This window comes from Nelumbo lutea, chromosome 6 (assembly GCF_056320005.1).
Source record: "Nelumbo lutea isolate HS-2025 chromosome 6, American lotus-T2T, whole genome shotgun sequence".
Taxonomy (NCBI): Eukaryota; Viridiplantae; Streptophyta; class Magnoliopsida; order Proteales; family Nelumbonaceae; genus Nelumbo; species Nelumbo lutea.
In genome coordinates this window covers 15,268,230-15,295,044 of record NC_142689.1, presented here as the reverse complement: position 1 = coordinate 15,295,044, position 26,815 = coordinate 15,268,230, and the positions used below count along the sequence as shown (strand labels likewise).

Genomic DNA, 26,815 nt, shown 5'->3' with positions numbered 1-26,815 from the left:
ACATTTTTCTAAGAGTTTCAATAGAACTCAGATCTGAGAGATCTTAGATCTAAGCTTCCCTTTTGACAAATTAATAAACCGCAAATCGTTCTTTGGATCGAACGGTTCAAAGGTCAAATTGTCTGGGTCAACATTTTTTTGACCAAAGACCGGGTTTAGGATAAAATGAAACCGATCGCTTGAACGGTTTCTGATCAAATCAATGACGATTCGAAAACATTGGTTTCACTATATTATTGAAATAACTAACCATTACTTTTGCAAAAGGTAGAAGAATTTTTACCACATCTGTTACCCAATCTAAAATGGCCTCTGATCGAGGGACTGAAGAAAAGCTAAAAGTGTACACATCAAGTCAATGTTAAGGTTGGTGGGAAACAAAGTACCTCGAAGATCAGTCTATGAGATTATTCATTTGTTTTAAATATTATATATATATATGCATGTGAATTTAGCCATTGCCTTAAACAGGAAGACTAATACTGCTGGCAATGCCCTCGCTTACAATGCTTGCAATTATAATGTTATATTTAGTATTGATGGCAGTAGAGGGACCTTATCTAATACTTATTTCGCTTTTGTAAAGCAAATCTTTTTGCCCCCACTAAACACGGGCACGGGGACGAATTGGAAATTTGGTGGGGAATAGGAACATTTTGTGGATGGGGATGGAAATGCTCTATCCACTGAATTCACATTAGCACCTCACATGCACATCTCAGCATGTATTGGGAGCATCTCTCATAGTTGCCATTGAGATTTTCAATACATGATTGGGATATACTGTAGGTTGGGACTGTTGTTAGAGGGTATGTGGAATTTAATCAATTTGGGAAATTTATTTAACCATTTTTTTCTTACCTATCGTATATCGTATATGAAGATAAAAGATTCCAAAATAATGATTCATGTAAAAAACTAAACCTCCGCATATGTAAGGTGTAACCTATCCACGTAACATTACAGCTAAACCTGTTCACAGGCGGTTCCAATTTTACACTGTCTTAAGTTTGGAGTTATACATGGGGAACATTTCATCCTCTTATATATTATTATTATGCACAGGGAGATGCTCCAATGCACTGAGTTAGTGTTTTGTGAGTAGACATAGATAGAATTCTTGTGAGTAGGAGATATGGAGTTATAACCTAATCTAGGCCCAGATCTATTGCCCATGTTTTGTTACTACATTCTCACCCACAGGTCAGTATAGTTATGCATTGAGAAAATCTCTTTAAAACTGAATTCAATCAGTGCAGAACCCGTTCCAACAGCTATCATAGCCTTACATTGAGAATATCTCCCCATAAAATAAAGCACAAAGTACAGAAATATTCCTCATGCAAGGAGCCGATTTCACTGGTGTTAGCCCTACCTACACACAGAAAATGTTCCCAATACAAGGCAGCGGATTAGCTGGAGACAAAAACATATACACCGGTGTTCAATACAACTTAGTCTCAGACGAGACGTACACTGGTGTGTTCAAGTGTGATAGGTTGTTCAGCCGGGTGTGTATAGTTTTTTCTCCAGCTCATTCGCACTTGTTATATGGGTAGACCGGTAGAGAAGTGGGAACAATGTTTGTGTAGCGGATTCGGAGTGACCTGATGGTTTCCTAATCTACACTGCACTGGTGTGTTCAAATGTGATAAGTTGTTCAGCCGGGTGTGTATAATTTTGTCTCCAGCCCATTCGCACTTATTATATGGGTAGACCGGTAGAGAAGTGGGAACAATGTTTGTATAGCGGATTCGGAGTGACCTGATGGTCTCCTAATATACACTGCCAATCCCTAAACCTTTTTGTTGGTTGGTGGGCCGTTCCAGAAGGCAGTTATGAATCAAGTCAAAATACATCCATCCGTCTGGCCTTGTGCTTGTGGTGTCTCGTTTGCTCTCGTCCTCGATCTCCTGCAGTTCCAGGTAAGCCCACAAAATAAAAACTCCTCTTCGTTTCAGAGATAAATCCCAGTTGCGTTACCCGATTTTCTGGTTTCTCGTTTCTCGATTTAAGTTCAAGCAATATCTCCTTTACTCCTTTCTCTCTCTGATGTCTGTGCCCATCATTTGATTTGGAGAATGAGTAGAAGATGTTGGTTAGAGAAATGGGTATTTTAATTTTGAGTAGAATTTCAAGCCTAATCTTCATAAACTTGAATTATGTTGAGTTGAATTTTTGAGTAGAAGATGTTGCCACGAAGTAGGCACAAACAATGCTGAGTTGAATTTTTGATTCTGCTCATTACTGATTTCTCTTATCATCTTTGAATTATGTTGGAAGTTTAAGGTCAAAGTATAGGCTAAAGAGTATAAGTAGTCAGATGGGTAGTGAGAATTTACTTCCAGAAAAGAGAAAACAAGCCACTCTTCGTCTGTGCAATGTGTCCAGGTGCGTCTAATTTTCACTTTGTATATTAATGCACTCAGTGAACTACTGAATACTGATAGATCTATAATTATATATATATATATATATTTTTGCAGTCATATGACTGAATTACTTGAGTTGCAAGCGGAAGATCCTTTGATCAACATTTTGCTTATCCCAGGAAATCCAGGTCCTGCGGTAAACTTGTGCAGAAATGTGTATATGTATCTGTGGATGATAACTTGCCTTTAAATTTCTGTCTCTCGGTTGTTGAATGGTTATTACAGGTATTATATCTTTTTACAAGGACTTCGTGGAAGCAGTTTATGAGCTTCTTGGAGGAAAGGCATCAATAACAGGCAAGAAATGGAGCAATTTTCCCCTATTGGGTACTAATTGGAGCTGCGATTTCTATATACTAACCGCTCACGCCTATGTTTTCATGTTCAGCAATTGGGCATATATCTCAAACAAGAAAGGTGCTTATACATTGCTGTTAACCTGAGGTTAATTAAAGTGGTGCAATGATTTACTAGTGATTTGGACATAAGATATCTTATGTGCTTGTGCATCTGTGAGACTGTGACATTGTGCAAGGATGCATCTGATCATTAATTTAACTTTAAACCACAACGTGTAGGATTAGCTACCATTTTGATGGCTGGGTATCTGATTATGAAATCTGAATAATGTATTATGGTTTCCAGCTATGATGCCCAGATATGGACGTTGTCGTGTACATTTTGTTTGGGAGAGAAAGTAAAGTATAATTTCATTGAAAAACCAAAACAAGTATAACAAGCTATTATACAAAAAACGGGGGATATTGTCGTTTACATGGATATGGGAAATGGGGATATGACTCTATTTCTTAAGATTCCTAACATGGACACAGGATTAAGTGTCTTGTTTAATATGCTTATAGAATGCTTTTATGTCTAGTTTTGAAGCTAAGTGTAATTTCTCAATGCTTATATCTTGTTAAATTTAATTTAACTTCTAACCAGTATAGATTTTTTATAGTATGATTTGTTAAAATATTCCAATTTACATATTTTAAAATGATTGATGTTACAATACAAGTAAAAAAAGTTGATAAAAATCAGTAAAACAGTATTCGATGCTATAAAGTTTACTTAGTGCCTCTGTAGTATCTGAAACTAGTATGCCGGCCATGTGCTAGTATCTGGGTATCATGGGTTGCAAGTCCCTGGGCTACCTTGAATTCCTCCAATTTATACCTCAATCAGATTGATAATTGGGCTTGGTTTGGGTAGGATGTTTCTTCACACAAGAAGACTCTGGTCCGCCAAACTATTTTCTCCTAAACAAAAACTTTTTAATAATTTATAATTTTATACCTTCTTGGAGTTCTGGTTAGGCACTGTAATTCACCTAATCTTTGTTGATTGAGTTAGGATAGAAAAAAAGGAGGACTCAGAAAAGATAGTGGAAACTGAAGTCCGAGTAAGCAAATTGTTGGGGCTATTTGTTTTGGGAGTGGAAGATTTTTCAAGAAAAATGTTTTGGGATTTAGAGTAGAAGTTTCCAATGAGTGAGGAAAGTTCCAATTTGGAATTTTTGATTAGTAGAGAGCTATTATTAGGTTTGTGCATGGATGGTGTAGGTAGCAAGCTTTGGGTCCTTTGAGGGGTTGGGTTTTGACAGCAAGAGTGTCATGATGTTTAAGGGCTTAGAAAAAGGAAAGATTAATGCTTTAGTTTGGGCTGCAGTATTGGACAGATGTTTTTGACCAAGGATAACTTGGTTTAGGAGGGGGGCACAGCTTCCTGACTTGAATTCTAATTTGTGTGGACAGATGACGGAAGATGTTGACCACCTTTTCGTTCACTGTCTGTTTGTCTCTTGGATTTGGTGTCACTTCCTTGAAGCTGTGGGAGTGGGTTGGACCATGCCTAGATCGGTCAAGAGATTTTGTGGTGCTGGAGCCTCCCAGGTTTGAGTAAAAGAGGGAAGTGGTTTGGCACTTCATTCCAGTGGCTGTGGTTGGGGCAGTGTGGGCAGAGAGAAACAGAAGGCAGTTTAGAAATTCTAGAAAGGAAAGAGTATGAGCAGTTTAGAAACGATGGTATAGGGAGCAAGCTTTGGGTCCTTTTGTGGGGTTTGAGTTTTGACAGCACAAGTGTCATGATGTTTAAGGGCTAAGAAAAGGGAAAGAGTTTTATCGTATGTATTCAAAAGGGCTTGAAGGGTTGTGGTGTTTTGGGTTTTAAGTTCTTATCCCTTGTTGTGGGTGATATATTGTCTAATTTTTTTTGTACCTTCTCTTGTTTCAATATAATTTTCCTTTTTATTTATTATAAAAAAATATTGTATTCCATTTTTGTTAGTAAAAATTTTTAGTCAACATATTCATGTTTGGTGACTTGTTTGAGTTATATTTTTTTTGGATATCATTTTTCTGTATGCTCCGTAGAAACACACATATATGTGCATGCATGTGTGATTTTAAATTTGACTGAAACTTCTCCTTTCATTGGTATCTAACAGAAATCCTTCTTGTACATCCTGTTACACGCTCTTCCCTAAAAATCCTTTTATTTCTCTCTTTCCATATTTCCTAGCAGACTGCAAAAGGAATACAGCTCCAAAAAATTTTAGCGTTTTTGCTTCTTTGTAAGTTAGGCCAGCATGCAAAGATTTCACTTGGTGAACCCAATGACCAAATGTCTTTGTCGAAGAGATGGAAGTAGAAGCCCAAAATAAAGAAAGAGAACTTGCAGCCATGGAAAAGGTGAAACACATCCTCTTCTTTCAACTGACAGAGAGCACAGCTGCTTGCTAGATGAGTACCTCTCTGTATGATATGATTTTGCATCAGGATGCTGTCTAAAGACACCAGCCAAGCAAAAGCATTTACTCTTGGAGGGACTGGGTTTTCCCAAACACCTTTGATCTCTGACCTTTCTATCTGATTTCTCACAAGAGCTTTGTAGAAGGATTTCACTGTAAATCTTCCATTTCTGCACTCTTTCCACCACCTCTCATCAGGCCCTTCAACATTGATCTCTGCTTCTTGTTATCTTGACAGAAACTGTATGCATTCTTCCACCTTTCTATCCAGCAAAGGCCTCCTGAACTTTGGAGCCCAAACCGCCAAACCCTGCCTGATTCATAACATTGTGCTATGACAATGTTCTTTTCACTTAGATTATAAAGTCTTGGACATATCTCATTGAGTTTCCCAACTCCCAACCAATCATCCTCCCAAAACCTAATGGTGTTACCCAAACCCACCCTCCATCTTATCAAGTTGACCATCAAATAATGAAATTTCATAATGCCCTTCCAAACCCCACGCCATAAGATGAAACCACCTCCCTCGAATCCCACCCAAAGTTAATAACCCTCACCTTTCTAATGCTCAACTGCCCATCCTTATTTACCCTGCAAACCCAGTCCCATTTAACAAGATGGAACTTTTTAACTTCTGAATTGAAATTCCATAAAAAACTCCTTCTGAATCCTCTCAATCTCATCTGCAACTATAGCTGGAACCTTGATAATTGAAAGATAATAAATAGGTGGATTGGAAAGCACACTCTATAAGGCTAATTCTTCCTCCCAAAAGATAAAATACCTCCCTTTTCCACCTTTCTAGCTTTTGATCTATACTATCTATCATTGGTTTCCAGGTTGAGAAGGTTGAAGCTTTTGTGCCAATGGGAAGTCCCAGATAAGTAAATGGAAATTCTCCCACCAAACAGCCTAGTGTCTTTGCACATTCTTCAAGGCATATATTGGGTATGTTCCCCACTCCTATCATCACACTTTTCTTCAAATTGATTTTCAATCAAGCTAGAAATTCAAAACCCTTTCAATATTGCCCTTAGATTCAGAACTGCTCCACTAAAGCATCCATGAAAACCAAAGTGTCAGCGGCATACTGTAGATGTATGATTTTCAGGTCCCCTCTTCCCACCTTAAAACCCGAAAGCATACCTGCTTACACTCCTCTCCCAAAGAATAACCCCAATACCTCAACCACCAAAACAAACAACATTGGTGACTGTGGATCTCCCTGTCTTATCCCACTTGTAGATGTGAATTATTCTGTAGAGACCCCATTAACCAACACTGAGAAAGAGACTGAAGACACGCATGCAAAAATCCAGCTCCTCCACTTCTCCCCAAAACCCATCCTTGTAAGCACTTCGTCAGAAAACCCCACTCCACATGATCATATGCCTTCTCCATATCAATTTAACAAACCACTCCTTCCACCCCACTTCTAATTCTAGAATCAATACACTCACTTGCAATCAGTATCCCGTCCAAAATTTGTCTGCCTTATACAAAATCCATTTGCATAGGACCCACCACCAAATGCGGCACCTTCCTCAGCCTTGTCAATAAAACCTTCACAATTATTTTGTAAGGGCTTGAAATTGGACTTATTGGTCTAAAATTTCACTCTACACGCCTCGAGGAATGAAAAAACAAACAAAAAAAAAACATTGGCTTAATTTAATATGCTTCATGTTTTCTAAAACCATCAAAACAATGGATTCAAAACTAACAAAGAGTCATGAACTATGTCCAAGTACTCAGTTACATAGAAACTGAAACTAATCCATGGAACCAAAATGAAACAACACAACAGAACCCATCAAATAGTAATCGAACAAGCAATACAACACACTAATAAACAACAATCAGGAGAAAAAAACCCTAAACAGATCTGAGATGAGCACATTGGGAAATACCACATAACTGGAACAAATCCATGGGAAAAGCTCCACATCTGGAACAACACATGTCCCTGTCCAGATCTGGAGTGCCAATGTTAAACCAGAGGACAATAGTAGCAGATCTGGAACACAGGTCTTGTGTTTCAGCTCGCCGGCGAGGAAAAACTAGTCCAGCTGACCATGGTTGGAGGGGCGATTCAATGGGTTGTGGAAGGAGAAGAAATCAACAAAATCAGATAAAAATGATTCCAAAATAGAAGCAAAACGCGAGAGGATTTTGGATCTGTACTTATCGTTGCACGAAACTGCCAGAAACGTCGCCGGAGAACTAACCGTTGGAGGATGGATAGTCAGAAGACGAAGACCCGAGTTTGGTGCTCTGACAGGCTCAATGAAATTTTCCAACTTGAAACCCAATATTTTCTCTTCTCAGCGAGGTCTCACTGTTTTGGTGCGACCCCATGGTTTAACTATTGAGAACCCGTGCCCCTCTCATTTCTTAGTGTTTCTTGCAAAACAAACACTAGAAAGATGGAATATTCCACCAAAATGCTTCCCATCCCTTCCCTTTCTTGGAAACCAAACACACCATTAGATGATTTGGCTTCCTTCTTCTTCCTCCTCTTCTCAACATCCAACTTTATATCTTTTTTTTTTTGTGAGAAAATTTAACCAGAATTTATTAAGAAAAAGAGGGAGAACAAGGGGAGATATACAAAGCTGGGGGAGAACCCCTACAAGTTACAAAGGAGGAAGCTTGTCGCTATACAAATGCTCCAAGTACACACCAAATTTATCTAGGCAATCTGCAGTATGATTGTGTTCCCTAGGAATCCAAACTAAATTAACATTCAAACAATCCAAAGAATCCCAAGCTTCAGCAAGATAATGATTCAGTCTCCAAGGGCCCCCCTCTTTGTCTCTTTACCATTTTATCGTATTTTCTGAATCACCTGCAATGATTAAATTCTTAATTCCCGAATTTTTTATTATCCTGATTCCGGTGAGAGCAGCCATCACTTCATCCTTTGTGGAGTCAGCCCAGCCGATTGGATCACTAAAAGTCCAGCATTGCCCCTTCCGTCCCTTACTGTACCTCCAATACCAGCAAGACCAGGATTACCTAAGGCACAACTGTCAAAATTAAGGGTTATCACTCCTTCACTGATGGGTATGGGATGCCTCAAGGATGTTTTCTGGGGATGAGGGAGAAACAGAAAGGGGTGAACATCTCTGATAATATCACTGAAAGTCCTTTGAACAGAGCTGAATTCACCATCCAAAGAAGGATGCAAAGGTAGGTAATATCTGAGATTAATTCATTTATCAAAAAAAAAAATCTGAGATTAATTTCTCCAAGGTACTGCTTTTATTGTCAAAGAGGCGATTGTTTCTTTCACCCCAAACACCCCACAACATTGCATGTAGCACTGATTGCCAAAGGACTTTACCCCTTTTGCTTAGCCCTGTTCCTTGCCATTGATTCATTGTGTCCATAATGTGTTTTGGAAAAGCCCAGCTATAACCTGCCACTTTTAAGAAGTGGGACCATATCCTTTGGGTGAAATTGTAGTGAAGAAGGATGTGATCTACAGATTCACCCTCGCTGAGGCATAAAATACAAACATAAGGAGATATGGAGCGTCTTCCCGAAAGTTTTTTCTGTAGGAGATCACAAGTATTAACTTTCTGGAGACAAGCTTCCCAAACAAAGAAGCAAATTCTTGAAGGGATGTGGCTACACCAGATTTTCTTCAAAGCTTTTAATTTCTGAAGAAGCCTGAAACCAGCCCACCCCTCTACTTTGCAGTCTTCCTCTCCCCTGTTATCACTCTTCGTCTTCTCTCCCTCCCACCTCCTTCCTGTTCCTTCCTCTAATTCTTCCAACATCATTGTTCTTACCCCACAAGTTGGATCCTCACCTTCAATCACTACGCTGACTTCATAAACTTCTCCGGGAAAGGACAAGTCCAACTTCACAGGTATAGTTTTCACATTCTCTGTCTCCACTAAGATTCTTGCAAAGCGGAGGTCATCCCATCTCTTGTTTTGAAAATCATACATTTTAAACTTTCCACAGGCTTCTCTGATGGCTTTGAAAGTTTGGATGCACCATGCATGTAATGGTATCCCAAAAACATTAATCCAAATAAAACTTCTTCCTTCAGTATTCCTCACCTGCCCCACCATGTATACCATTTCCCCAACCTCAGTTCTAGGTATCTATATTTTCCTATCTCTTCTCCCTTTAGAATTTCTTCTCTCTCTTCTTATCTTTTGAACATAAATAAAAATAACCCAGCATACAACTTTCTAACCCACTAGAAACCTTTTCCTCCATTCAAACCACGCCCCTACTTCCACATCTTTTTGGTTCGGGTCTGAATCGAGGAATCTCTTGACTAAGCAAGTTTCAAGCATGGCTAATCTACTTCTGATCTTTCCTACATCCTTCATGACACCCCTGACACCGCCATTCGGAAGAGGTGATGGAGACAACTTTTGCTTCACGACCACCCCCTGCTTAGAATGAACTAGATTGGCTATAACATATTCCAATCACACCTCATTTTGAAGGATATTTGATTTGGTTACGTAAAATAATATTAAGCTCTTTATTATTTGTCAATGTCCACTTCTGCTAGAAAGTTAAAGGATAAAGTAAAATGTTAGGGAATGACGAAAGGTGATTATTCTCTAGGTAGATTTGGTTGCTTAACTTGTATGCTATATTCCTATCTATTTACCCAGTTTCATTACCCATATACCTTGTCTATTTAAGTCTCTTTATCTACTCTCAAATAACAGCATTATCAAAAGTTAGTGACCATCTTAGATCCTTAAAGTCTTATATGCAGCTGTTGAGATGATGGGTCCAATTTAATAGCTGGTTGGTTTAATGCTAATGCTACAGACGCCTTATCCATTAAAGGTTACACTACAGGTCCCCGATCTAATATCTGGTAAGTTAATGTGAGATAGTTTGCTCATCGGAGCACCCTTTGTTTGCTTATGTTGGAATAATGTTAAAATAACTTAGTTGCAGATGTTAGGGCCTGTTTGGCTAATTAAAGTGTTTTTTATTTCGTTTTTTTTTTTCTGTTATGTCTGTTATTGTACTCAGGGGCACAAGGGTCTTTTCCCTTGTTATTTCTGTCGCCCTATATATAGTAAAATAAACACTGGCGCCGCCAGTACTGTTACCCTGCAAACTTCTCTCTTCTCTTCTCTCCTCTTCCACTTATCTCTGGCCGGCTACACTGTCAAGATGGTATCAGAGCGGGGATGCTGATCAAAAGAGAGCAGATTGATCAACCCTACTGTCAAGAGAAGATCGATTAGCCCAAAGAACAGATCGAACAGACTAGCAGAAAAGACCCTTCCTTCAGTATTCCCTATGCGATTCTGAATTTCCATTTCATATTGTTTATTCTGATGTTTGGGGCCCTGTTACTCTACCTACTGCGGCTGGCTATAAGTATTTTGTTACTTTGATTGATGATTATTCTCGATACACTTGGGTTTACCCTATGCGATCTCGAGACGAAGTGCCACAAATTGTGAAAGATTTTCAACGCATGGTGTTCACTCAGTTCCAAACGGAAATTCATATTTTCTAGTAAGACAATGCAAAGGAATATTTCCATAGTGATCTCACGAAGTTCTTTTCTTCAAGTGGGTCACTTCAGCGAAGCTCTTGTGCCAGGACACCCCAACAAAATGGTGTGGCTGAACGAAAAAACTGTCACCTTCTCGAAGTTGCTCGTGGCTTGCTGATTCATATGAATGTGCCAAAATAGTTATTGATGGATGCAGTATTGTGTGCGGCATATATCATCAATCGCATGCCCTCTCGGCTACTAGAGTATAAGGCCCCACATCATCTCTTGTTCCCTAAAGCCCCGCTGTCCACCATCCCGATGCGTGTTTTTGGGTGTCGTTGTTTTGTCCACAACTTGTTGCCTACTCGTGGTAAACTTGACCCTTGAGCTATTCCTTGTATTTTTCTTGGTTACCCTTCATCTCAAAAGGGGTATCGTTGCTATGATCCCATTGCCCGCAAGTACTATGTTTCCATTGATGTCTCATTCTTTGAGAGTCATTTGTTCTTCTCGGTTTCTACTCAGGGGGAGAGTAGGGTTGAGGAGAAACAGGCGATGACTCAGATTCAACTACCTCCTTTACCCGATCCTCCTCCATTCCGGGTTTTTCATCGTCGCCATAAGAGCCAGCAGAGTTCAAGAGCCGTGGAGCCGGACACTATGCAACCAACATCGGCGGATTCACGCGAGGTAGATCCGTCTCATCAGCCAGGTACACTTGCTCCCATTGCTCCTTTAAATGTTGATTCACCTGTCCCCAATGATCTTAATATTCCTATTGCTAAGAGAAAGGGTGTTAGATCTTGTACCACTAATCATCCTATCTCTAACTTTGTGTCCTATGAGCTTGTTTCACCTTCGTACCGTGCCTTTATCTCTTCTGTGGATAGTGTCCCCATCCCTAAGACCGTGGCAGAAGCTTTGTCAAAACCTGAATGGACAGATGCAATGCAGGAAGAAATTGATGCCTTACACAAAAATGGTACGTGGGAGTTGGTAGATCTTCCTGAGGGGAAGGAACCAGTGGGGTGCAAGTGGGTGTTCACAGTGAAACACAAAGCTGATGGAACTGTTGAAAGGTACAAGGATAGACTGGTAGCAAGAGGCTTCACACAGGTATATGGAGTGGACTATGCAGAGACTTTTGCTCCAGTAGCGAAGATGAACTCCATCCGGATTCTCCTTTCCTTGGCAGCAAATCTTGACTGGGATCTTCACCAATTGGACATCAAGAATGCCTTCTTGAATGGTGACTTGGAAGAGGAGGTGTACATGACCCAACCCCCAGGGTTTTGTGCCAAAGGCAGTGAACAAAAGGTGTGCAGGTTAAAAAATTCCCTATATGGGTTGAAACAATCACCTCGGGCTTGGTTTTGTAAGTTCCATTTAGCAGTTCAACAGATGGGATTCAAACAATGCCAGTCAGATCATACCCTATTTGTAAAAAGAGGCGAAGGTAAAATTGTAGCTCTTATTGTGTATGTGGATGACATATTGATCACAGGAGATTGGGAGGCTGAAATCCAGAGACTAAAAAAAATTCTTAGCTACTAAATTTGAGGTGAAGGATCTAGGCCCCTTACGATACTTTCTTGGAATTGAAGTTGCCTGCTCTCACAAGGGCATCTTTATTTCCCAACGGAAGTATGTACTAGATCTACTAGAAGATACAGGCAAGTTGGGGGTAAAACCATCTGATTCACCTATTGAACCTAATCACCATCTGGGAGATAGTGAGGGAGAGTTTTTGAAAGATGTAAAGATGTTCCAGAGACTCGTGGGGAGACTTCTATATTTGTCTATGGCCAGGCCTGATATTGCCTATGCAGTGGGTGTCCTTAGTCAATTCATGCACAGCCCGAGGACAACTCACTTTGAGACTGTAGAGAGGATCTTGAGATATCTCAAGAAGTTTCCTGGAGCTGGTTTGTTGTTCCAGAAACACAATCACTTAAAAGTGGAAGTATATACTGATGCAGATTGGGCAGGAGCAGTCAATGACCGAAAGTCTACCAGTGGTTATTGTGCCTTTGTAGGAGGAAACCTTGTCACATGGAGAAGCAAAAAACAAAGTGTGGTGGCTAGATCCAGTGCTTAAGCAGAGTATAGAGCGATGGCTCATGGGGTTGTGGAAATCATGTGGATAAGAAATCTGTTAGGTGAACTGGGTTTCGCAGTAAGCAATCCTACGTCACTCTACCGTGACAATAAAGTTGCCATCAATATTGCTGCTAATCCAGTTCTGCATGATAGGACGAAACACATTGAAGTGGACAAGCATTTTATCAGAGAGAAACTTGAAAGTGGAGAAGTGTGCACACCATATTTCAGCTCGGAAGAGCAACTTGCAGATATCTTCACCAAAGGTCTTCATCATGTGCGGCACAAAGATTTGTGTGACAAGTTGGGCATGATTGACATCTATGCTCCAACTTGAGGGGGAGTGTTGGAATAATGTTAAAATAACTTAGTTGCAGATGTTAGGGCCTGTTTGGCTAATTAAATTGTTTTTTATTTCGTTTTTTATTTCTGTTATGTCTGTTATTGTACTTAGGGGCACAAGGGTCTTTTCCCTTGTTATTTCTGTCGCCCTATATATAGTAAAATAAACACTGGCGCCGCCAGTACTGTTACATTGCAAACCTTCTCTCTTCTCTCCTCTCTTCTCTTTTCTTCTTCTTCTCTTTTCTTCTTCTTCTCTTCTCTTCTCTTCTCTCCTCTTCCACTTATCTCTGGCCGGCTACACTGTCAAGAGGTTACATGTGTTGTCAGCTTAGGGGCTGTTAGGTAACAGATGAAGTGGTTGAACTGAAAAGCTTAGTGTTTTGTCTTTTAAAGAATTAGTTTTTATGGAGGTTTTGGTCTCCTACATGGATGAAGCTGTAGTTGGGCAGATTTCTATACCCTTGAATACTTTATTGTTTAGTTCTTTTATCCACTAAAAGACAAAGCAATAAGTCATTCAGTTCAGCAATTTCAGCTGTTATCAAACAGCCCTTAGTCACACTATGTGCTAGTGAAATGTGGTTATCTTTAGGCATTATTATGTCTGAAGAGTATGTGGAGATTTATGGCTTTGATTGTTGAGGTTTCTGGTTTCTTTCAAGAAAAGTTAGTGCTATTCTTGAAGGATACTTTTATGGATTATTTATAATGCACATTTGCACATAATCTTGCTTTTTACAATAATTGGCTTAGGTGAAAATATGTATTTGTCCAAGAATACATGGATGTTTTCCCCTTGTTTTCCCCCATTATTCTTTCTTCTTCTCCTAGTTCTAACTTCTCATCATTTATATTCAGATTTAGAAAAAAAGAGTATCTTTTCCTTTTGGTCTTTTCTATGCCTTGTTATCACTTTTTTTATTTCATTTAAATACATTACATCCATATCTTTCTAATATAAAGTTTTTCTCTACTTGCCAGAATTGGGAGGGTGGAAGGTTGTTCTCATTAAATGAGCAAATCAATCACAAGGTATTTTTTATTTTGGGTAATGAACAAAAGTGAGAAAATATAACCATACTTGGACATACAATGGTGGACTTGGGCATATTGTTGTCTAGGAAGGAAAGGGAGAACCTCACTTGCATTTAAATATATGAACTTCTTGTTCATCCTCTTTTATTACTTCTGGGACATACTCTCCTGTTGCTTAGGTAGTAATGTTTTTATTTATCTATGTATTTTATTGGGCATGGATTCATCTCTTTGTTTGGTAGATTTTAAGAATGTACTTCTGTATTGAGATTTGCTTATCCAGTGTGTATGGAGCAATTTCCATGGTTTGCTTAGAGGGAGCCCAAGGAAGATGCTCACGCTCAGGGGATTGTTATTCCATGAAGTAATATCCATGTGCTTGGCTCAAAGGATTGGTTATTTTCTTGGGGCATAAATCTTGTCCTCTATAGCCTTCTTACACTCAGGTATAGACATGACCTCTACATAGTTATGAGGGACAAGTAGAACACATGGTAAAGGCAAAGCTACTAAAAGATAGGGCTGTCAGTGGGTTGGGCCCAGGTGGAACTGGAATCAACCCGACAATAACTACTAAGGACTCGGAACTGAACAAGCAGGTTCTAGGGCAGATTTATGTGCTCTGATACCATGAAGTTATTTTGCCCTAGGCTGGTATAAGAAGATTAGAAAGGAAGAAGAGAGGTGCAGCTATTGGTTCTGTCTACCTTAACGTACTATTTAAACAAGAGATTTACAAATGATGCACAAAACTGCCCCCCCTCCCCATTAGTAGGTAGAAATCCTAGGACCATTAAGCCCCAAATAAGAAGAAATAACAGAGAAAATGAACATTACAGCCCAACCCAAATTACGTATGTGACACAACAGTAGGATTCATAATCAAAAACCTACAAAGGAAAAGGAGATATACTAGGGTAAAGAGGATTAGGGCCCATTTGGTTGATATCCCAGAGCCCATTTCTGTCTCATTCTTGCCAAGATTAGGCAAGAATGGGCCAAGATGATGTTTGATATAGCTATCTATTTAATGGAATAGGCTTGTTTTCTTGTTATTAATTTGATGAAAAAAAGATATAGTTATCTATTCAGTTTTTCCAGTAAAGGGCAAGAATTTAAGCCCATTTCTTGCCCAAGTGTGGCATGCCCAAAAGTCCTGCACTTGGGCAAGAGCTGGTTTCATTATTGGAAGAAATGTGGTGACATGTCCCTCATATTTGGGAATAATGTTTTAAAATGTGGAGGCATGATGCGAGGCGTTCCGCTACCCAGAGGCGTGAGGCGTAGTTCAGAACGCAAGAGGCGTAAGCCTCCTTAAGAGGAGGAGGGTTAGGAGGAGGATGAAGAGGAAGGGGGGGGACCTCATTTCTTTCTTTATTTTTAATAAAAATCTTTTATATTAAGAAGAATAAAGATGCATAACATTAGTTGAAAGGGGGGGGGTCTTGTCGAAGCAGAGGGGGGGTCTGGGGGGCGAAGCCCCCCAACCGAAGGGGCAGGGGGCAAACCACTTTCTTTCCCCTTATCTTTTCTTCCCTTCCCTTTTCTTTTCTTTTCTTTCCTTTTCTCTTTTTTTTCCTTCTCTTTCTTTTTCTTTCCCTTCCCTTCCCTTTCTTTTCCTTTTCTTTTTCTTCCTTTTTCTTTTTTTTTTGTCTTTTTATATAAGATGTGCATGAGGCACATGAGGCATATTTCTCTAGCACGCCTCATGAAAAAAGTGCATGAGGCGTGCACCTCAGAGGTGTCAGCTCCTCTGGCATATGCCTCAGGGCGTTTTGGGAGTGCCTCGCTTGGAGGCACGCCTCCCACACCTTTTAAATTGGGAATGCCTATTCAGTCTAATAAAGAGGAAACATTGGATAGCAGATCTCCATCTCCATGTGGGACCCGCTGGTTATTTTTATAAAAATTTCTCATGTATGCTCAAATTTGAAAGAAATGTGGTGACATGCCCCACATATGTGGGGCCAACCAAATCTTTTATAAAAATTTCTCACGTGTTCAAATTTGGGAGAAATGTGGTGACATGTCTCACATATGCGGAGCCCACAGATTCTTATGTAGGGCCCACCAATAATGTTCAAATTTTGAACCAAATGCATTTCTCAAAATTTTTTTATTCTAATAAGAATTTTTGTTTCTTGTTAAATTGAACCAAACAACATTTTTTATTTCTTCCAAACTGTTTTGTTCCATCCTATTTCTTGTTAGAATCAAATTCTCTTTCCAGTAAGAAATGACGGCATGGCAGAACTTGGCAATGAACCAAACAGGCCCTTAGAAGAGGACTTGAAGTGTAGTACCCTGGATAGCATATGGTTGATAAGGAATGCAGCATGTAATACACCTTAATCCTAGCAACAAACTTAAGTTACTTGCATCAAGAGTCCATTCTGTTGAGGGGTGTGTGTACAAGGTATTTGATGAGTTACCTCTTTTTCATGAGAAAGGAGTTTAGGCTTCCCTCAAAGCACTTTCATACATTATTTGAGCAGAAAACATTCACTTTTCTACCTAATTGAGTAGCATTCATTTGGTAAAACTGTTGAATAATATGAAGGGAATGCTAATGATGTAGTTTATGTAAAAAGTGTCATCCATGCTATTTAATTAGAAGTCACTAATCACTTTATTGAAATATAAACGGGGCATGATTTACTGTTTATGTTTTTCCTCATATTTCTTATATTTTATCTTCTCATTGAGGATCCTAAGTTAATAAGTTTGTGTTCAATTGATTTACTTTATATTTAGTGCAAATTATAAGCTAAATCTCAACATCGCAGGTTGACTTCATCAAGAATGAGCTTCAATATGCGGAAATTCCTCTATTATTGGTAGGAATATTTCTGTTTACTGCAATTTTCTTATGGTATTTGGTATGACTTTTCTCATTGTTCCTTATTCCAACTGCTATGCTAGAATATTTTGATATTTATCAACTTGGATAGCTCTTGAGTGTGAGCATGTATGCTGTAGTGGAGAAAGTCTTTGGAGTATTTGTTTGGTTGCCTCCAATGTTCAAAGTATCAAGATGCTTGAGTTTGACAATTTACAGATAGACACATTAACATCATCATTACTACTTCAATGCATTAAACCAACCTCTACCTCCAAGCATTTCACATATTGGTGACCCTGAAAACTGATATGTATTTTTTTGACAAGTAAAATCAAAATTCCTTGAAAAAATAAAAAGTACATCCCAGATAGGTGTTAAGACAACACCTAACAACAGAAACAGAACAAAAAGAGATCCAATCTAAATCTCCATCACATGCATTTGAAACCCCACCACCTCCAAAATCTATCTTCTAGAACCACCTTCAATGAACAAGGCCAACACTATAGCAGATTGCCTATGACCCACCTGTAATGCCCAGCTTCCACTCCTTGTCTTCAGAGGTTCTTCAATTCCATATTACCATCACTCTTCTACCATCTCGAAAATCTACTAACTAATACATATCATACGATATGCTTGGATCATGGTTCACAATATTGGTGATATATCTCCAAAATATCACCATTGCTAGGCAGCAATACAAAATTTCCTGAGAATCTTTTGTTTCTCAAATATCCCTGATATTTTGCCAACATGTCAGCGATATTTCAGATTTGATTGATAGACTAGATATTTAAAATTTAAAATTTAAATTTTAGAATATTATTAAAAATTTTCAATATTTCATTAAAACCATCATATTTTTTTAAACATATTTTCCTAAAAGAACCAATGGGGAATTGGTGATTAGATAATTGGCTTACTACTTTTGATATGATTCACTTACTAAGTCACTATAATTCAAAAGAAAAAGAAAAAATGCATATACTTCCAAATTGTATTCTCAATCTAATCAATATATAATAAGAATAAAGACAAAAGTTAAAATGGCAAATACTTGACATATATAAAGAAGAGAAGATGGTTAAAGACCAAAAGGGAGATGCAGAAAGATACCTATTAGAGTCTCTTAATTTTTCCTATTTGATTTATATATTCTTTGCTATGGCTTTGATCCTTAAATGTGCAATTATATTTCTTCTAATGACCTCTTGAAGGTTTATTAACTAATTCTATGTTTCTAGAAAACTTTATTGAATTTTTTAGATTTTTTTGAAGGTAAAAATAAAATTTTATTAAAAGAAAGAGTAGAAAGCCTTATGTGCTGATTTGGCCAAGCTTCTTGTGAAAGGAAAAGGAGAAAGTTGGGGGTTTCAGCAATAGACAGGGGAAAGGGAAGAAAAGGAGAAGAAGGTCAACTAGGATAGTGATACATAACCCTAGCCGCCAGCCCCTCATTCTATTTATAATTAACTTAAATGTGAGATATTACAAAGATGCCCTTAGTAGGGCGGCAACTCAAACTAAGTACTTACAATTCTTTTAAAAATAAAAACTAATGGGCCCAAGGCCCAACAACTTCTTAATTTAAAAGAAAACAAACTAAACATAAATCGGCCCACTCAACACTCCCCCTCAAGTTGGGAATAGATGTCACACATTCCCAACTTGAGTAGATCATGTTCCAGCTTATTCTTCGCAACACCTTTTGTGAGAACATCAACAAGCTGCAGATAAGAAGAAATGTATGGAAGACAAATTTCTTTAGAAGTTACCCTTTCTCTGATAATTTGTCTATCTACTTCAATGTGCTTAATTCGGTCATGCTGGACTGGATTATAGGCAATATTGATTGCTGCTTGGTTATCGCAATATAGCATCATAGGTTCTTCTGCCTGTACACCGATTTCTTCTAACAGAGAACGGATCCAGAGAAGTTTTGAAACTCCATGTGCCATGGCCCTATATTCCGCTTCTGTACTTGATCTTGCCACAACTGTTTGTTTTTTACTCTTCCATGAGACTAGGTTACCCCCAACCAGGGTGCACACTATGCCTCTGCCTGGATGTCCCTTCAAATAAGCAAGGATCCTGTCAACTGCCTTCTAGTGCTGGTCTCGTGGAGCATGCATGTATTGACTCACTACACTTACTGCATAGGAGATGTCCGGTCTTGTCATACACAAGTATAGTAGCCGACCCACAAGTCTTTGGTATCTCCCAAGGTCCTTTACTGGTTCACCTTTTGATGCACTGGTTCTATGGTTCTGATCAATGGGGGTGCTAGCTGCCTTGGTTCCAAGCTTCCCTGTCTCTTGGAGAAGGTCCAAGACATACTAAGAAGTATCTTAGTTCTCTAAGATCCTTAATTTCAAATTCCTTATGCAGGTTCCTCTTCAGACTATCAATCTCACTCAGATAATTCCCAGTGACAACAATGTCATCCACATAAACAATTAGGATTGACACCAAAGATCCCCTTCGCTTCACAAACAAGGTGTGATTAGATTGAGTTTGAGTATAGCTAAAAACAATCAGGGCCTTTCTGAATCTGTCAAACCAAGCTCTGGGAGATTGTTTCAAGCCATATAGTGACTTCTTCAGCTTGCATACATTTCCATTTTCAACATTATCATAAAAACCATCTGGAAGGTCCATATACACCTCTTCTTGCAGATCCCCATTTAGGAAAGCATTCTTTACATCCAGTTGAAACAAGGGACAAGAGTATGAGGCAACAAGAGAAAGGAGTATCTGAACAGAGGTCATCTTTGCAACTGGCGCAAATGTCTCTAGATAATCAATGCCATAGGTCTGTGTGTACCCTTTTGCAACAAGTCTTGCCTTGTACCTCTCTATACTTCCATCTGCCTTATACTTTACTGTGTAAACCCATCTGCATCCAACTGTCTCCTTGCTTTTTGGTAGGTCCACAATCTCCCATGTCTGATTCTTAATCAAAGCCTCCATCTCTTCCTACATAGCTGTCTTCCACTCAGGTTTGGAGAGAGCCTCACTAACACCCTTGGGTATAGATACTGAATCAAGAGAAGAGAGAAGCACGGTAGGAAGGAGAAAGTCCATTGTAGGATAGGTACTGTGAGATACAATGAGCAATGCACTTTCTCTTCCCTTTTCTAAGAGCAATAGGGAGATCAAGGTTATCTGTAACAGTGTCAATAGGATCAATGGGAACTGAAATAGTAGTGGGATCAAGAGGAATACTTGAATCCGTATCAGTCGAATCTGGAGTCTCCAAGGGATCGATAGGAAGTGGTGTGAGTTCTGCTATAGTGGAATCAACCGCTTTATGGAATCTCTGTCGTGAGTAATGCTATGAAATGGAACGCAAAGGAGGTGGCAAGGTGGGTGACATCGTGTGGTGGTCAAGCATAGGAGTAGACACAAGGACTGGAACTGGGAGAGGGATAGACTGCTGACTTACTTCCTCAAAACACTCCCCTTGAGAAGGATCCTTTCAGAAGTAGTACATAGATTCAAAAAAGGTAACATCCATGGTAACATACCGGTTCCCAGAGACTGGATCATAGCAGCGGTACCCTTTCTGGTTCTTTGCATATCCAAGGAAAACACATTTCTTTGCCTTGAGATCAAGCTTGAACGGTAAGGGCCAAGAATATGCGCAAAGCAGACACATCCAAACACCCTTAGAGGAATATGAAACATCTCCCTCTGAGGAAAAAGAAGGCTGAATGGAGTGCTGAATCCGAGTACACGAGAAGGCACCCTGTTAATCAGATATGCTGCCGTGAGAACTGCATCACCCCAAAAACGAACCGGAATTGTGGCTGTGATCATCATGCTTCTTGTCGTCTCAATGATGTGTCTGTTCTTCCTCTCTGCAACACCATTCTGCTGTGGACTATAGGAGCAACTACTTTGATGGACAACACCATACTCCAACAGATATGAGGTAAGATGTCTCTCAAAATATTCCCTAGCATTGTCAGATCTGAACATCTTTATTCTCGTCCCAAACTGTGTTAGTACTATCTGGTGGAATTGCCTCACCAATGATGGTACTTCATCACGTGATTTCATCAGGTAAATCCAAGAATATCGAGAGAAATCATCCACAAACAGGAGAAAATAGTGATAGCCGCCCATAGAGGGAATATGATAAGGACCCCACACATCCGAATGAATAACATCAAAGGGAGAAGAACATCTTTTATTACTAGGTTTAAAAGAGTGTCTACAATGCTTTCCAAGTTCACAATCCTCACACTTCAAACTTGACAGACTCACAAACTCAAACAGTTTTGGAAACAAACAACTCAAAGAAGAAAATGATAAATGACCCAGACGATTGTGCCAAAGCATAATCTGACCCACAGATTTTGTCTCACCGTCTCTACAAACACGATGGCTTTGGTGAAGAGGAGGAACATCCAGGAGGTAGATTCCATTCACTTCACGACCACTCCTAATTGTCCTCTTTGAATCCAGATCCTGCAAAATACAACGTCAAGGAAAAAAAATTACTGAGTAGTTCAGATTTTTAGTCAAACTACTAACAGATAACAAATTAGTGCTCAATCTAGGAACATGGAGGATAGAGGGTAAACAAATAGAATCATTAATCTTGATAGATCCCTTCCCAGCAATAGGAACATGGGATCCATCAGCTGTAGAGACCCTATCTCTGCCAGAACAGAGCTGATGAGAGGAGAAAATAGTGGAACAATGGGTCATATGTTCTGAGGCTCCAGAGTCTATAATCCAAGGAGATCTCTCCTTACTTGAAGCAGAAACATAGTTTGTAGTGACATGTGAACTATGTGGGCAAAGGAGGTAGAGTGAGCTCCACCTGTGCTACTTGTACCTTGTTGTCCGCCTACGGCTGAACTGGAACTAGCTGTATCCCTCTGATTCAGAAGTAACCCAAACCTCTCAAGCTCGACCCTTACTGCAGCAGCTGCAATGGACTCCAAAGCAGCTGTAGTAGGGGGGCCGGAGTATCACCAGTAACTGCCATGTGCGCATTTCCTTTCTTATTCTTCAATCTGGTCACACTAGATGTGGGTGAAGCTTCCAACAAGTATCTCTTGTATGCTTAGGCTTCTTACAATAGTCATAGACCAAGTCCCTTTTGTCTTCCTTTTTGTTTTCATTGCCATTCTGTTTAGATTTCACAACACTTACCATAGCAGACTGATCAGAACTGAGATTTTTCATCATTACATCCCTCCTGCACTCCTCTCCTGACACAAAGGCATATGCTTGGGAGAGAGTGACACTGTCCCTAGAAAGAAGATGCTGTCGTGCATTGTCATACTCAGGGTTAAGGCCTGCAAGGAATTCAAACACCCTATACTTCTCTAAATGTCTTTGATAGGTAGCTGCATCCTTGATGGTTTCCCAAGCAAAGGTCTCTAGATGGTCGATCTCCTGCCACAGGGTCTTAAGGACTGAAAAATAGGCTGCAATAGATCTATCTCCCTGGCTTGTGGCAATAATTTGATTTCTCAGTTGATAAGCCCTAGCAACATTCTCCCTTTGTGAATAGGTTTCTGCAACCCCATCCCATATCTCCTTAGTAGTGTTTGCCCATAAAAAATTTTTACTTATATGTGGCAACATAGAATTACACAACCATGTCATTACCATATAATTTTCCTACACCCACCGGGAGTTGCTAGTTTTGGGTTTCACCTCTTCACCAGTAATATACCCCAATTTTTCACGAGCCCCAGTGGCCATCTTTGCAGATTGGGACCATTCCAAGTAGTTTGTACCATCCAACCTAACCGTAGTAATGGTCCCAGCTCCGAAGGGGTTTCTAGCACCTCCTCCCATTGGTCCCATTTCATTCCCGGGCTTATATTCAACTCTGTGTCCCTCCATGTTTCTCAAAAGAGGTACAGAAAACAACAAAAAAATGCAGCAAGAACAAACAAAATACCTTCTGGAACCAACGACACTCCTTCAGTGTCCTGGACTTTCTTCCCACGAAAGATTCCTTTTCTGTGGGATGGGAGAAGAGAGAGAAAAAGCAACCGCCCTCTCTGGAAGCCTCCAAACCACATGGAGCTTGAATCGCTCCTTACAAAAAACCCAAAGGAACCCTAAAAAATTAGGGCACCATTACCTTTGTCAAAATTGAAGAGTCCAACAAAACTGGGTTTACCTGAGAGCTTCGATCAGCCTCTTAAATCTCCATGCAGTCGGCCGATCTAGGGTTGCAGGAGTGAATCTCTTCAAGAACCTTCAACCTGCTCTGGTACCAAGTAGAAAGCCTTATGTGCTGATTTGGCCAAGCTTCTTGTGAAAGGAAAAGGAGAAAGTTGGGGGTTTCAGCAATAGACAGAGGAAAGGGAAGAAAAGGAGAAGAAGGTCAACTAGGATAGTGATACATAACCCTAGCCGCCAGCCCCTCATTCTATTTATAATTAACTTAAATATGAGATATTACAAAGATGTCCTTAGTAGGGCGGCAACTCAAACTAAGTACTTACAATTCTTTTAAAAGTAAAAACTAATGGGCCCAAGGCCCAACAACTTCTTAATTTAAAAGAAAACAAACTAAACATAAATCGGCCCACTCAACAGAAAGAAAACATACAACCTGATAGGTGATAAGGTATCACCACATACATCAACAAAAAAACTACAAAAAGCATTCAACATAATTTTTCCACATTACAAAATTGAAACCTCAGAACTTCCCCAAGCTTATCCCCATGATCCTTGTGATTTGTCCAAATTCTGGTAATATTAACACCCAATTTGCAACAGATTTGCTGACAGCCTCCACAATTTTATCCAAACTCTGCAATTTATCTTAAAAAAGTCTTCTGTTTCTTTCCTTCTATACATTCAAGCAGATTGCAAATGGAATGCAGCTCCAAATCACCTTTGCTTTCTTGCTTCCTCTTATCTTTGGCCACGAAGAAAAGATCTCAGCAGTAGAAGCTGGATGAAAGTATCTTACTCTGAACATGGCAGCAAACAACCTCCACAAGAAGCCAGAGATCTTGCATGAGAAAAATAAATGGCTAACATTTTCCTCTTCTTTGCACAGGAAGCACAAATTAGCCATATTGAAACCCCTAGATTTAAGATGATCCACAATCAAGATACTATCCACGGCCACAAGCCACGCAAATGCTTCAACCCTGGGAGGGACTGGATTTCCCCACACACCAACAGCATGACTTGAATATGAAAGATCCCTACAAAGAGAAATATAACAAGACTTTGCAGTAAACTTCCCATTTGAGCATTCTTTCCACCATAGTTCATCCCCTGACTGGACTGAACTTTCACCTCCTCCAATTTCTCCAATACTGTAATACATTCTTCAACCTCTCTATCCAACAAAGGTCTTCTGAAGTTTGGGCACCAAACCAGTTGATGCCCCCACCCCATAAGAAGCCCTCACCTCCCTTGACTCCCACCCAAACCTCACCACCCCATATTTCCCCACCACCACCCTTCTCCAAAGTGAAATTTTCTCCCTCCCCAAACCAAGCCTCCATAACCACTTCCCCACCAAATCCTTTATTGAAAACCTTCGTTCTTCTAAACCCCAAACCTCCCCTCTCCTATGGCCTGCATACTTTCACCCAATTTACCAGGTGAAACTTCTTACCCCGCCCCGCCCCCCCCCTTCCACACCCTTCCATAAGAAATCCCTCTGAAGCTTCTCCACTCTTTCAGCCACCCATGATGGCATCTTCAGTAAGGACATGTAATAAGTTGGTAAGTTTGAGAGAACACTTCTAGTTATAGTTATTCTTCCACTAAATAAAGATATTTAGCTTTCCAACCATCCAATGTTTTTTCAATCCTCTTCACAATTGTATTCTAAACCACACTTGAGTTTGAAGCTCCTCCAATCAGAAGCCCCAGATAAGTAAATGGAAGCACCCCCATTCTTCATTCAAAGGCTTCAGCACATTCTACTAATACTTCCCTTCCACCTTCCCCAATTTCAATCATCACACTCTTGGACAGATTCACTTTAGATCTGTTAACAGTTCAAAGTTGGCCAGAATTTCTCTCAAATTTAAAACCTGCTCGACTGAGGCATCTAGGAAATCAAAGTATCATCTACATACTGCACATGAGAGGTACAAGGACCATCTCTACCCACCTTGAAACCGTCTATCAGACACAACTCAACACTTTTCTCCAACAGCATATTCAGCATCTCCATAACCAATACAAAAAGCATGGGAGAAATTGGATTTCCCTGTCTCAACCCCCTTGAAGCTTGAAAAATTTCGTAGAAGAATTGAGAAGGAAACCGATACACAAGCAAACATCCAGCTTCTCCACTTCTCTCCAGATCCCGTTAACCTTTGAATTTCTTCTAAAAATCCCCATTCTACATGGTCATAGGCCTTCTCAATGTCTATCTTACAAACCAAACCTGCTCTTTCACTCCTCAGCCTAGGATCAATACATTCATTTGCCACTAGAACACCATTCAAAATCTGTCTACATTCCACAAAAGCCATCTGGGTTTCTCCCACTACCTCATGCAACACTTTTTCTGAGCCTCTTTGGTAATACCTTGGCTGATAATTTGTAAGGACTACTGATTAAGCTTATTGGTCTGAAATTCTTCAACTCCATAGCATCCTCCTCCTCTGAAACCTGAGATGAAAAAGTGGCATTAGCCATTTTCTCCAACCTTCTCTCCCTATGGAACTCCTTAAACATCAGGTCAAACCAAGGTTTCAGAAACCAACCCGGAAATGGAACCGTTCTAGGTACCGGTTTATGGGTCAGCGGTTCGACCGTCCGGGTCAAACGGTCCGGACGGTTTGTATATAAGGGTTAGGGCAAATATTTTATATGAAAGAAGAACTTGAGTGGAGAAGAGATGTCGGCTGAGAAAGAAAAAAGAAAGAAGAAAAAGAAAGAAAGAAAGGAAGGAAGGAGAAAGGAAAAAATGAAAAGAAGAGAGTAGAAGATCAAGACTGTAATCAGTATTGAATCCTAATAGGTTTTAGGTTTACAAAACAGAAGAAAAGTGAGAGAAAGGAGAAGGAATAGAAGAGATACAGGAGAACAAAAGGGGTTGAAAGGAGGGACAGATTCTTACTGATCTGCTGCCGCCACTCTCTTATTATTTATAGGTTATGTTCAGTACATAATGGAAAGGACAGATCTGCCCTTGGTACTTACATGATAAATAAAGTAAATAAAAACTGAAATAAATAATTACTGAATTAACAAACCGATCCAAACTGACACTACTATAACTGAAACAAATAACTACACATGCTATCTTACGAACACAGTGGGGACCACTTCTGTGGGGCCCACATCAGTGTTCTCTACACTCCCTCTCAAGTCGGGAGTAGATATCTATCATTCCCAACTTGGATAGGTCTGTCTCTAACTTCTTCCTTGGTACAGCCTTGGTGAGGATATCCGCGAGTTGCATATTAGATGTGATGTACGGAAGACACTTCTTGTGATGTGACCCTCTCTCGCACAAAATGTCGATCAACTTCGATATGTTTAGTTCTGTCATGCTGCACTGGGTTGTGGGCTATATTAATAGCTGCCTGATTATCACAATACAACATTAAGGGCTTTTCATAGTCAATACCGAACTCTTCAAGTAGTGACCTCAGCCATAAGATTTCAGCCACTCCGTTAGCCATTGACCTGTATTCCGCTTCAGCAGTGGAGCGGGAAACAACACTCTGCTTCTTACTCCTCCAAGAGACAAGGTTACCTCCCACAAGGGCACAATATCCAGAGGTAGACCTTCTGTCATCAACACTCCCAGCCCAATCAGCATCTGTATAGACCTCTACCCTCAT

The 26,815-nt window shown here is 39.8% G+C and overlaps 1 protein-coding gene across 4 annotated transcripts in view; it reads left to right on the top strand.

Moving 5' to 3' along the window:
• The first annotated feature begins 1,553 nt into the window (after positions 1-1,553).
• LOC148847546 (alpha/beta-Hydrolases superfamily protein) overlaps positions 1,554-26,815 on the top strand; it is a 102,119-nt gene continuing 76,857 nt past the window's right edge. The window contains exons 1-7 of one of the 4 annotated variants that reach the window (XM_088948908.1): positions 1,554-1,925; positions 2,284-2,391; positions 2,487-2,560; positions 2,658-2,729; positions 2,821-2,849; positions 14,111-14,161; positions 16,951-17,001. In XM_088948908.1, the coding sequence (XP_088805034.1) occupies positions 2,324-2,391; positions 2,487-2,560; positions 2,658-2,729; positions 2,821-2,849; positions 14,111-14,161; positions 16,951-17,001 (345 nt within the window). In that variant the 5' untranslated portion in view covers positions 1,554-1,925; positions 2,284-2,323. The remainder of the gene's footprint in view (positions 1,926-2,283; positions 2,392-2,486; positions 2,561-2,657; positions 2,730-2,820; positions 2,850-14,110; positions 14,162-16,950; positions 17,002-26,815) is intronic. The other 3 variants (XM_088948909.1, XM_088948910.1, XM_088948911.1) reach the window with 3 other exon arrangements.